Genomic DNA, 13,405 nt, shown 5'->3' on the forward strand with positions numbered 1-13,405 from the left:
CACTTATATGTGGAATCTAAAAAACAAAACAAAACAGCAGAAACAGACCCATAAACAAAGAGAAAAACTGGTAGTTGCCAGAGGACAAGGGGTGAGGGGATGGGCAAAATGGGTGAAGGGCAATAGTAGGTACAGGCTTCCAGTTATGGAATGAATAAGTCACAGGGATGAAAGGTACAACATAGGGAATATAGTCAGTGGTATTATAACAGCATCGTATGGTGACAAGACAGTAGCTACACTTATAGCGAGCATAGCATAACATGTAGAGTTGTCAAATCACTAGATTGTGCACCTGAAACTAATGTAACTGCATGTTAACTATACCTCAATTTTTGAAGGGCAAAAAAAAATTAAATTATAAATAAAAAACAAAACAGCTAAAATGTATTAAGCACTGTGTACCAAGTTCTGTGCTAATAGCTTTTACCAACATTCTCTGAAGTGATCCTCTCACAACAATCTTATAAGGTAACTTAAAAGGCACATTTATTTTACAGATAAGACCTTTAAAGTGGTAGCCACAGGAGTGCCTGTGTGGCTCAGTTGGTTAAGCATCTGCTTTCAGTTCAGATCATGATCCCAAGGTCCTGGGATCAAGCCCTGCACTGGGCTCTCTGCTCAGCAGAGAGTCTGCTTCTCCCTCTCCCTCTGCAGCTCCTCCCACTTGTGCTCTCTCTAACAAATAAATAAAATCTTTTTTAAAAAATTTTAAAAAATAAAGTGGTATCCCCATTTTACAGATGAGGAAACTAATAAAATGTGTGCTACAAACGTGAAACATGGCTTTGATACCTCAGTTTAAACCTTGAAAGCAGGATGTGTTTTACATCACTGAAAAGACAAGACATAAAATATCTGTGAACCATGGAAAAATCACCCCTACCAACTGAGCCAATGATTCATTAACTTAGTTTCAACTGGAGTTAGGATTTTGAGTTGTCCCCTCTCTCTCCAAACTCAGTTTTCCTTGGGATCAACTCTGATGATTATTAAATAGCTTGCATTTTTTAGTATCCCCTCTACTTTTGAACTTCAGCTCCTTGCTACTAACAGACTATTTCCTCTAATTCTGAGTACTGATATGCCCTCTGGGTTTAAGACTTGGAGTGGGGAGGAGGGGTTGCCTGTACAATTGGGTCCTCAGTTTTCTTTGAAGCAGAAGCAAACTGCCCAGAGACTGTCTCAATCCTTGCATTCCCTTTAGTCATGCAAAGCTCCTTCTGAAGGCTGCAATTGAGCTTCTGGTAATGCATAGCACAGGTGACATCTTGTGGGCATAAAAATAATTACACCATTCCACCTGGATTCCAAGATTCTCAAGTTGGTTATATTCTCTAGAACACAATAGGCTAGGATCCCTTCCTCAACCCTAGCGCACTTCATCTTTAAAGCAAAAGCCAGATCTATGCAAAATTCTTAAATTTCCTCTGAAGTTTCATTTAGTCTTCTTTCATGGTGTTGCAAGATATTTTCTAATGCAAGTCTTCATAAAATACAAAAAACTTAGTTCTATCCTTCAGCATCTTTGCATATCTCCCTGTATGTATTTGAAGATAATAAGGGGTAAGCATTCAACACATATTTACTAGTTGCTTACCATGTTCCAAGCAATATGCTAGAATTGGGATAGAAACATGATATAAGATGTGGATCCAAATCTCAGAATTCAATGCATATGAACCCATTCAACTTAAATAAGTACATTACACAGTCATGAATTACTAATTCATTTATGTCACTCTCAATTTCTTCTTCCCAATATCATCTGGGCCACCTAGCAGTGTTATTGTATTAATGTAACACATGTAGCATAATTGCTAAAAAACCATATGCTACATGCCATATTTTCCTATAAGCTCCTGGCTGTTGTGATTTTCCCAACCTCCTTGATACACCTAAATATCATTCTCTTTCCAGATTAATTTCCTTCTCTCTTCTCTGGGGAGAGCACTAATTTTTTAAATTTTTTAAATATATAAGATATAAATTATAAATATAAATATAAATATTTTAGAGGGAGAGGTAGAGGGGGATGAGGGGCAGAGAGGGAGAAGGAGAGAATTTTATTTTATTTATTTATTTATTTTATTTAATCTCACAATCCTGAGATCATGACCTGAGCTGAAATCAAGAGTCAGACACTTAACTGACTGAGCCATGCAAGGTGCCCAGTTTTTTAAATATTTTACCACTTTTTCCTCACATAAAAATAATAAAGGTGTAATAAAAATAACAGTGATTTTCAAGCACAAAGGTCTGGGTTCAAATTCTGACAGTGGTACTATGCACCACCGATGAAAGTACTTTATGTCCCTGCCTCTAGGTTCTGTCACCTACAAAAAGGGAGTATAGCAAAGCCAAACTCAGTGTCTTTATGAGGAAGGATTACATTTAATAGATCTGTAAGACTACCAGAGACCTACTACCAAGTAGGCACAAAATTAATATAAATTCCCCCTTTTCTATTATTTCTTCACAATTTTAGCCCTTTATTTCAACAAAATTCTCACTGGTCATTACAGAGGCTTATGTAAAATGGCAAACTTTACTTTTCAATGAGAAAAGCATATCACTTAATGTAGAAAAAGTATACTGTACATAGAGGTAAGTCTTCATCTGGTGAAATAAATAACAACTTAAAATTTTTTATGGATTTATAACTCATGTTAAACTGAAACCAAAGGTATTTTTTATGTAATTAGTTACCTTTAGTTACTCAATACCAAATTTGTTGTTTTTAGCACCTCCATTTGTGGCTCCAAAAAAATTAATTGTTCTACTTTAAGTCCATTCCAGACAAGAGACATAGATTTCAATGTTACAAGACTTGTTTCTATACCATCAATATAGTCTGTGATATAGTCATGAAGTGGGAGGAATCTTAAAAGGTTCCCTGGATAAATCCCAGGCAAAATACCACAAGGATTCAAAACAGGCAATTTATAGTCTAATCAAATGTATTTATTCTCCTAGGCAATATGTTTTTCCTTATATCTAATTAAGTTTTTATCAATGCAGTTGAACATACAAAAAATGTCAAGTTCTTCTACACAGCAGTTTTTCTTCAATTTTGAGAATTTTAAATTTTAAATTTTCTTTCCCAAATCATTCCAGCTCCTTTAATTTTTCTTCACAGAGCATGCCTTAAGTTTTTCCTTTTTTTTTTCTGACCTATTTGGATTTCTTGACATTTTACTACTGTTTAAAAGATTGTAATTTCTAGGCAAAGTACGAAGAGGCAGCATAGTAGTAAAGCATCTTTTTCTAATCATGAGGAAAAACAGTGAATCCTGTCCCTTGGAAATGCTTGTGAGTTCATTAGATAGATGTTCTGAGGAAACTAGATTCAACACATTTGGAACAAGAAACTTATGAGATTGTTGTGGAGATCTTATCTTCATACCTTTATTAAATTGGAGTTAAAATTAGTAAGTACACTTTGAGACTATGTCTATTCCATTTATTCATCAATACATATTTTGCACTAAAATGAACAACATAAAAAGGGAGAAAAAAGAATTCCTGTCCTTAGGAACTTTTATGATGTCCTAAAAAAAAAAAAAATCACAGTTCCAGGAAATTACATATGTTCAGGGGAAAACACACAGAAATTTCAAAAATAACAGAATAAAAACTGAGTCTGTAATTTTTGGAAAAATGAAGAACAGACGAATAATGAAAGTCAAATCAGATTATCCAAGTGCAAACTTTCTAGAATAAGGTCATTTTAAAGTGTGAAATTTTTAGAGGTTATCTAGTCTACATCCATCCCATGTGTTTCATCTCATTATGAGGAAAAAACACACTGATTTAAAAAGGCTGTGCTGATATTAAAATTATAAGTCTTGTTCATCACTGTTTTCAAGATCAATTTGGCTTTCCTCTTCCCAAATAAAAAGATTTTCATCCTCAAATATATAAAATATTTCTAATACATTTCTGTTGCTAATATTTAAGGATGTCTCAACTTGGTAAAATAGGCAGGTTTGACCACGCATTTCAAAGGAGTAATGATAGTTGCTATTTTCTCTTACTACCTGATTGAGATTTGTTAATGAATTCTGAAGTCTGCTATTTAGTAAGTTGTTATTCTCATCAACTATTTCAAAGATTTCATTTGTCTGATTGGTGAGGTCCTGTGTATTTGAATTCAAATCATCCAAAACCAACAATGATGTGTCCAAGAAATTCACACAAAACTTATTTAAATATAATTGAAATTTCTTTAAATTATTTTCTTCCTCTAAGCTCAAAGAGTTAATTCCTTTTAATTTTCTTAATTTTCTTTTATCCATCAAGTCAAATGTCTTATTAAAATAAAGCTGATCAAATGTATCATCAATGGCATTATCAATAAATGCTTTTCTACCACTTGCTTTATTGTTCTCATCTCTGAACATGGTTTTGTTTGACTGTAGTAAATATGGGTGTATTTTCATCCATAAATGGAGACCCAAGAAATTTTCAATATCAGAATCTTTGCAATATACAAATCCTCGGTCTTCCTCATTTATAGGTTGGATGATAACAGTTAGTATAGGGCAGTGCTGGCCACAAATAGCATAGAGCTTATCCAGAGAGTCACCTTCCTGAAGTGCAGCACGAATTACATTATTACCAGGCAATGGTTGGTTTTCAATAGTATCATCAGAGACAGGATGGACTTTGTTACCAGCAGATGTAAAGACATGAGTGACTGATGTGCATACTCTTTCTGACTTATGACTAGCCTTCTCCTCTGCATGATGATCTGGTATTCTCTCCTTGGCACAAGTTTTATTTTGAACATCTAGCAAATCCTCACAAAAAGGTTCGGAGTCACTACAATGAGGCATGTTAAAATAACTGCATTTCACTTCAAGGGGTTGAGTCAGTTCCTCCAATTCTGAAGAGGATAGCTCAGCCAAATTTCCAAAATGTGAATATGGTACCTCATTGCTGTTATTAAGCAGAGTATCCACCGATGTGGTGTCTGCATTGCCATATAAGCCAGAATTTTCAGGAGATGATACTCTTAACAAATGATTTTCTTTCAGGAGCCACTTTCCTTTATCAATCAGTACTCCTTCCTCTAGGTCTTTAACGATTCTGTTACAATCATTTTGTTTTGTACTATGTCCTACAATGTCTCCCCCATGATAACTGGCCCTCACATCATTAAAGTCACATTTATCTTGACCTTCTGGAAATTTCTGCAACATAGATGAACTACTAGATACCTGTTTAGAAGACCCAAATGACTGACCTTCAGAATCATAAAGACCTACTTTCCTCGCACACTGAAACTCCATAGAATTGTAAGGACAAACTTGAGATCTATGCACAGACCCAGAAAAAAAAGATGGTTTAATAATTTCTCCTTTACTGTAAAGTTTTTCTATTGTCCTTTTAACAAATCCTTTATTGTATTCTTTCTCTTGGGCAATCTCCTCACAACTGCTATTGGGGCCATCACTGGATGTTTTATATGGCTGCTCATTCTCACTGTCTAGTCTAAATTCTGACCCATCAGAAATCACTGGTCTTGTGAAACTATTTTTAAAATCAAGAGAGGACTCTGAATAACTTCCAATTTCCATGTGTTTCACCATCATTTTTACTCTCATTTTAGTTTCTCCTTCATTGAGTTCCTTTTCAGTATTTTGCTTAGAATCATAGCAAAACACTAAAGATGGTGGTATTGCCAGCTTCCTATTGATTGCCTCACAAATTACACCATTTCTTTTTTCTTCTTCTGTAATGTTCCTGCTGGAGACTTCTATTAATTCCAAATTTTTACTGGTCTCTAACTCTTTTTGGATCAATTCTTCAGTGGCCTGCTCTCCTGCATTTACCTTTGTATGAAAGATATCACTGTCCTGGTTTTCTAATTCTTCAAAAGATTCCAATTCTGAAATGTTTCTTTCACTTGATGTCATGCTATTGGTTATTGAGCCTGGTTCTTCAGAAGTCTTTGAGTCTTCCTTATCAGAGGATGTAGATGCATTTTTACCCTGAAATTTCTTTAATGAACAATTTTTAAATTCAGCTACAGAACTATGTCCCTTATCAATTTCCGGTTCAGTTTCATTTATGGTAAAGCCACAGTGGCTTAAATTGCTGGTATTTTGGGGTGACACCAATACATTAAAGCCATGTTTACACCCAGGGTCTGCCAAAATATTTAAGTCTTTCTGAACTTCATCATTCCTTTCTAATTCTTCAGTCAATTCCAAATTATCAGCCCATGTGTTTTCTTTGGAATTTAAAAAGTCACTGGCATTGCAGACTTTGTTGGGAATGTAGGTCTCATCAGCTGGGCAAGTTGCCTCATAACTATGGTTTTCATCAGGAACACAAGCCTTATGGGAAGACAGAACATCAGTAAGTGAACAGACCTCTCCTAGGAAACAAGCCTTATTCACGGAAGTCTGATCAATGGTAGAGCCATCACTAGGGGAAAAAATGTCACTGAGGTTACAAGTCTCTTTTGGAGGATAGGTCTTATTCACAGTGCACATGTGACATGAAGAACAAGTCAACTCTGAAACACAGACTTCAGGACCACAGTCCTCACTGGCAGAGTAGCCTCCATCTAAAAAGGAGATTTTCTGTGTCTTTTCATTTTCAATGCACTTAGGAACTCTCTGAGTGTTGGGTGTGGAACAATTTGCAGAAAGTCCTCTTGGAACCATGTCTTGTTCTTTCTCAGTGAGTCCAAAGTGATTTGTGGTTGATTCCACTAAATTGGCAACAGCAGCCTTCAAATCATCAGCTTCCTCCGTGATGGCAGTATGCTTTAGAACCTCCAATAATCCAAGTATTTCTGAAGCTCTGTTGGTAGTCTTGTGAGCATCACCTTGGCAGAAGCTATTTATACTTCCCTTTAAGCTGAGCACCAGAAGCCAAGCTAGAAGGACATTAGTATAGGACTTACCTATTGGGGAAGGGAAGGGAACATCTGCAAGTGAACCTGGCATTTGAATAATTCCATTCTGAGTCTTATGAATACTAGGAACTAAAGCTTGCAGTTGGCGAAGCAACAAGACTGGTAAAAGGTCTTTTGGAGTGTTTTCTTCCATAAGATCTACTTGAATAGCAGCCTCTACACTGTGCCTTTTTGTAGCGAGATTTATTTCTTGGTAAATAAGGCTTACCTCTGGTCCTAATTTTTCAGCACATAACTGGATTTTAGTATTATGATCATCGATAGATGACTGTGACAAAGCACAATTTTCATGCAAGGGAAGAAAGCAAGCATCATTCAGAGATTCAACTTGATTCTCACAGAGATCTTTAGAAAGTTCTTCACCGTTACCTTTGTTAAAAGATTTACCCACCTTTTTGTCTAGATTTTCTGTCGAACTGGCACTTTTAGTTATGTGTTTATTACTTTCCATAACAAAATTATTTCCTTTTCCAGAACTTGTGTGGGAATTAGTTCCTGCAAAACCACTGTTGTTACGACTTACCACACTCCTTTCTTTTTTGTGTATTAGAGCTGATTTTCTAGGTTGCGGAGCTGAATGCGGTTTTATGCTCTGCAACCATCTCTGTATATAATTTTGAACTGAATGATGGCTAATATCCTCAGGAAAAACAGCTTTTTTCAAAGAAGCTAAGGAATTTGCCCTGGTTGTAACATGTTGTTTACTTACAATAGTACTTAATTTCAACTTATCCCCTTTTTGTTTTTTCTGAGTTTTTAAAGTTATGTGTGAATTATTAACTTTTGAAACTAAACTTTTCTTGGTCATTCCTCTCAAATACCAAGATGCTATTTCTGCTTGAGCCTGTGGTCCACAAAAAGCACTGAGTTTTTGCTCAAGGAAGTTAAAAACATGAAATAAATTTTGATCTTCAAAATTATTTTTGTAACACCTCAAGTCATTATGGGGAAATACTTTATTGTCTTGACCAATTTCTCTTTTTGTAGGTCCTCCTAAACTTACTGGTCTGGACTTCCTTTTGGCTAAAAGTCCTTGAAACTTCTTAGGATTCTGAAGAGTATTTAACTTATTTACATGGAAATTCTTGGAATTCATGGGATTGAGATTACTTTTGGAACAACAATAATTTGATTCAATTACCATATCACTTACATGGAGATCTTCCTCACAAAGTATTCCTCCTTTAAGGGAACTGTCTGAATCCTCCAATATGACTTCCTGTGTAATTCTACCTCCTGTGTTTATTCTCTTACTTTTACTAAGAATTCCTTTGGTTGCAATCTTTCCATCCTGATACCTGGAATTTATCATTTGTTGCTGAGATTTCATCTTCTTTTTGCTGGCAACAGATGATGAAATCTGCTTTTCATTTGCTGGAAATTTTGTTAAACCACACTGAGCAAATTCATTACGTAGTCTGTCAATTCTTGTGGTGACAGTGGAAGACCTTATTGAAGCTGAGGTCTCAGAAATAGTTCTGTCAGCTCCAGAGTTGTTACTTAAAGAATGAGTTGTATCTGCCAAAATAGGACTGAATCTATCACTGGTGTCACCACAAGGTCTTAAGTTTTTGATACTAGTTTTGTTGCCTGGTCTTCCACTATCAACTATACCTTCCTCCACAATTGAGTTTTCTGATATAGTCTGTGGCAAGCCATTATTATGAGACATCTCTAACATCCTCTGACTTGTAATTTCTACAACACCAGCATGTATTGCACCTGACTTGAGCAGCCTGCTTTCCTTTTTTCTTTCTAAAGATGACTCCATCTGCTCATTGTTATTGATCTGAACAAGCACTGGTTTGTTAGATACTGATGACATTTTACTGCAAGAATGTGTGAACATATGATATTCAGATTTGTTTTTCCCATCTTCCCTCTCTTCACTAAAGATCATTTCCTCTTGAACTTCAGTTTCAGATACCAAGGTCACACTCCCTCTCACAGATTTCTTTTGTCTCGCTCTTCTTGGTCCAGGTGTAGGGGGCCTATAAAAATGATGCTTTGCTTGATCCATAGTCTCCTGGATGATGTTTGTATCCATAGCAGCATTCTGCCTACTGGCAAAAGTGCAAGTTTCAGTGTCTTGATCTGTCATTTGAGTGTTTATGTCCTCTGCCAAACTGCCCTCTTGATTACTGTCTTTCTCTAGAGATGAGACATCTGCAGACAATGAGCATGCTGCAATTTTTAAACCAGAAGACCGATCATCTCTCCTTCCCAGAAAACTGCCTACCTCATTCTTTTCATTGTTATGAGAAAGACTTGCTCTACTGACGGTGGTCCATTTTATGGTTTCCTCCTCTTTTATCTTAAATCGAACTTTCATCTCAACTGTCATGGTACCATCTTGATTAAAAATAATTGATTTCTCAATATCATCTTCAGAAGGATATATCAATAAATTCTGAGAATCATTTTTATCTAAGGCCAAGTAATTTTCTGAAGCAAAAGAATGGTCTGAGTAGCAATCAATATTATGCATTTTGTCAGAAGAAACAGAATAAATCTGGGACTTTGTACTTGAAGGCACATGTGTACTCACTTTCAAGATTTTAAGAGTAAAAGATGCCCCACATCAAAATGTAGAAGACAGAGAAGTTTTAAATATCCAATAGAAGAGGCAGCAAAGAAAGAAAAGAAAAATAAATAATTAGTATGAAAAATACCATATTTTCTAAATTTCATAGTAAGATATTAATATGTTTCTCACCTCTATGTATTCATTGGTTATTTGAATTCACTATAATATCTGGTACATTTCTACAAGCTACTCTCAAAAAGAAAACCTGTAATCTTACTTCAATCAAGAAATTCACAGAATTTTAATTTTTGTGAGTTTAATTAGGCAATTTTAATAAGGAAAGTATCAAGTAGAAATTGCTAAGGATTCTAGCAAAAATAAAAAGATTTTTGCGGGATTTTGTTTTATTGTTTTGTTTACTAGTACTGAAACTGGAGTCTAAGTGCTGCCTATCTATGCAAACAAAGTAAGTAATAATTTACAGTGATATTCATTTTCCTGTCTGTGCATATCTAAGAAAGACATCTAAAATATTTTGAAAGTTAAAACATTTTTAGAATTTACTTAGAAGTCAACATTAATTGAGTAATAATTATTAATTTAGCATTCACTTTGTATAATTAGTACATTTGATGTAATATAGGGCACAAAAGAGAACAGAGCTAGACAACAGACCAACATATCTAGTTATATTTTTATTGTCTGTCTCTAAAGATAACTTTAGTACTCTAGCTTCTTAAACTCAATCAAATTCTTATTAGTAGTTTGTATAGATTTATATATACTTGGCATCAGTTAAACACCTTCAACATTTCAGAGTTCAAACCTGGAAATATTTTCTCTTATTTTTGGTATACATTTACCAAAATTACAAATGAAAAGGCCTCACTTAAAATTTTTTAAATATTTAACAAAGCCCTCAGATTCCCTAACTCCATCAAAAATCATATTCACAACCCATATCACACAAAATAATAAAATCATTTTAGTAAAATAAGCACAGTGAAACAGTACTACCACGTGCTTAACAGATATTTGGCAGCTAATGCCTACAAAATAGAAACATTAATAGATATCTATTGAGTATATCCATAGTAGATGAGTTTCACCCACTTTAGCAATAAGTAGAGGGATTAATACTACTTAAAGGGTTTATTATTCCACGTCTAAATAAAAACCAAAATTTAACTGTAAGTGGCAATCAACTCCTCAGCACAGAGCTAAAACACTGTGCACAAAGAATAATGAGCTTAAAATACTGAGCACAATGAATACTACAATTCCATGCCTGCATAGAGAATTTATAGCCCATCCTATACTCTTGGGCATCAACAAGCCCTCCTTCTTCCCTACCCAAAGGATTATGCTATATTGTGCAGCATTTCCTAAGGAATTATCAACCTAGATTATTATTAACCAGCATGAACTGACTACGTGAACTTTTTTAATAAATAAAAAAAAGGATCCAAGGGCTGTGATTTTTACTGGAATAACTTCAGAAGGTACAGTTCATATGCACTTAGAGATTTTTAAAAGCACAGTCACTCAACTAACCTGCTGAGCTCAGCTATGATGCTGCATGGTACTATTTGGAGAAAACTTTATAACTACTAGATGTCACTTATACAAATTCCATAGAATTCCCCTCCAAATCAAGAAATGCTGGTATTTTTATTTTTTATCTAGGTATTATATGCCCCCCACACACATAAATAAAGGCATAACCCCTCAATTTAATCATTGACTAATTTGAAAAAATCTAAAAAAAAAAAAATACAATCTCTATGACTCTTTCCAACTATACATATAACCAATTCCAGTTTAGAATGTTTTTGATCCCCTCATTTTTTCTCAAGTGACAAAAGAAATTGGCCATTTTAAGCATGGTTTGGTTTTGTTTTTTTTTTTCTTTGAATGTTGTGGTTAAAAGAAAAAAAAACACAACTCAGGGCTAAAAATAAGAGCTACATATTTAAGGGACTTACTCTTTCTGCCTTCTGACCTAGCACTTCCCTTGGAGTATAAATGATGAGAGATCCCTGGTAATCTTGCAGAAAGCAAGTACTTCTGGATGTCATAATTTCCTGGTTTAAATGGCTCCCTTCCTGCTGCTACCACAACTCCAGAGCTGAGGATCACGGCCTGCAGACTGGGAACCTAGAAGAAACCAAAGAGTTAAGGTCCTTACATGAGCAACATGAAGTTTTTGTTCTTTCTGTATGATAATTTTTTTAAGATTTTATTATTAATTTTTAAGTAATCTCTATAACCAATGTGGGGCTCTGAACTCACAACCCCGATATCAAGAGTCAGGTGGACTCAGTCAACCAAGCGCCCCCTTTCCATATAATAATTTTGTAGTGAGTGGAATCAATTCAGGCCTTGAAAGGGATAATCACCAAGTGTTCATTAGGCACCAATAATGTATACAAAGTTACCAAGTATCAAGGTGGGGGTGGCTAGACCAACATCTTTATTCAACCTGTATACTACCTGAAGAGAGATCAGTCTTCTGCCATAACTTAAGAAATCTTTAAAAGGTGTGCAGTCTTGCCTCTGCCTTCCCCACCAAAATATCCAGCTGTAGCCAAACGTCTACCCTGAGACAGCTGAGAAAGGGCCTGGTGGACACGCTGACAGCTGCAGGGGAAGCTCTCCCCTGTTCCCCCACCCACCCCCCAGCATGGATGGCAGAAAAAAATGCTTTCTCTACCTAACAATATCACTCTTGGCCATGGCTTTTCAAGAAATATTGTCGCGATTGCATTCTGTGCCAACAGATTATACAACTCCGTGCTCAAGGAAGGCAGAACGGGGGAGGGAGTGTGAGATTAAAAAGAGCCCCTCTTGGCAGTGGCTTCTTCAGATTCCAACCAGAGAACAGTGGGGCCACCCACCCAGGTGAGCTAGCGCCCTCCCACGCGGGTAGGAATACACATACACACACACACACACACACACACACACACGCACGCACGCGAAGCCTTCCTTTCTCTGGGGCCTCCATCCATGTCCCACACGACGTGAGCTCAGATGTGAGAAACCCCCGAACACTCACCTTCCTTCCGTCCGTCGCGTACAGTTTGGTCACCGGGAACCGCATAACCTCCGTCAGGTGCTGCAGAAAGGCCTGGAAGCTCTGCGCAACCCTTCTGTTCATAACCACCATACGCCTCATCTTTGGGTCACCATTTCTAAAGACCAAGAGCCTTCGCGCGGCGCGCAGCATGCCGGGAGCGGCAGCGGCAGCTGCGCCAGTTGGAGGGGAGTGGTGCGCCTGCACACTGATGGCCCGGCTGCTGTGCCAGGGTTGTGGGCGCCGGCGGGCCTTGTCAAGATCCACTGGCTGCACCTTCCTGCGGTGAGAGCACAGGTACGACTCGCCGTCCTCTAGCTCCTCCAGGCGTGTGATGCTGTGTCTTCCCCGAGGGGTGCTGATGTTTCTCACCCCAAAAGGTAAGGGCACCTTCCTTGATAAATTATCCAGCAAAGCATCAAATGTCTTGAAGGAACGAGGGTTGACCACCACCTTGACCCCACCAAATTGCGGGTCTCCGCTCTTATAGAAGCTGATCTTTTTGGCCACAACAGGATGCATGACGCTCAGGTGGCGAGGGGAAGGAACTTGACCTTCAGAAGAAGTCCGATGAATCATGGAAAAACTAGTGGAAGAAGTTTCGCTCATTTTGGCTGAGAACTAGAGGGGGAAAAAATTATTCATCTCACAATGACAGCACCATAAAGAATACATGATAATGCAACTGCAATCTAATTACAGTTGTAGGTATCTAGGCTATTCCTAGCATTTCATTCATTCATTTATTCATTTGTTATTCTTGCCTATTTTGAATGATAATTGTAAGGGGTTTACAATAAAAGGACATAAGTGAAATAAATAAGGATATTTATAATTCAAAATTAAAAACAATCTAAACACACAAATAAAG

The 13,405-nt window shown here is 36.7% G+C and overlaps 1 protein-coding gene across 1 annotated transcript; it reads right to left on the bottom strand.

Moving 5' to 3' along the window:
* Positions 1-3,839: 3,839 nt before the first annotated feature.
* On the bottom strand, positions 3,840-13,143 carry LOC114220939 (oxygen-regulated protein 1). Its single transcript, XM_028119029.1, has 3 exons — positions 12,517-13,143; positions 11,444-11,615; positions 3,840-9,478 (listed from the first exon to the last, which is right to left on the bottom strand). Exons 1-3 carry the CDS (start codon positions 13,141-13,143, stop codon positions 3,840-3,842), a joined length of 6,438 nt encoding a protein of 2,145 aa, XP_027974830.1.
* Between the last annotated feature and the right edge of the window lie 262 nt (positions 13,144-13,405).

Source organism: Eumetopias jubatus, unplaced genomic scaffold (assembly GCF_037043125.1).
Source record: "Eumetopias jubatus isolate StellerSeaLion01/CBP00866 unplaced genomic scaffold, mEumJub1_p1.0 scaffold_4, whole genome shotgun sequence".
NCBI classification, from domain to species: domain Eukaryota; kingdom Metazoa; phylum Chordata; class Mammalia; order Carnivora; family Otariidae; genus Eumetopias; species Eumetopias jubatus.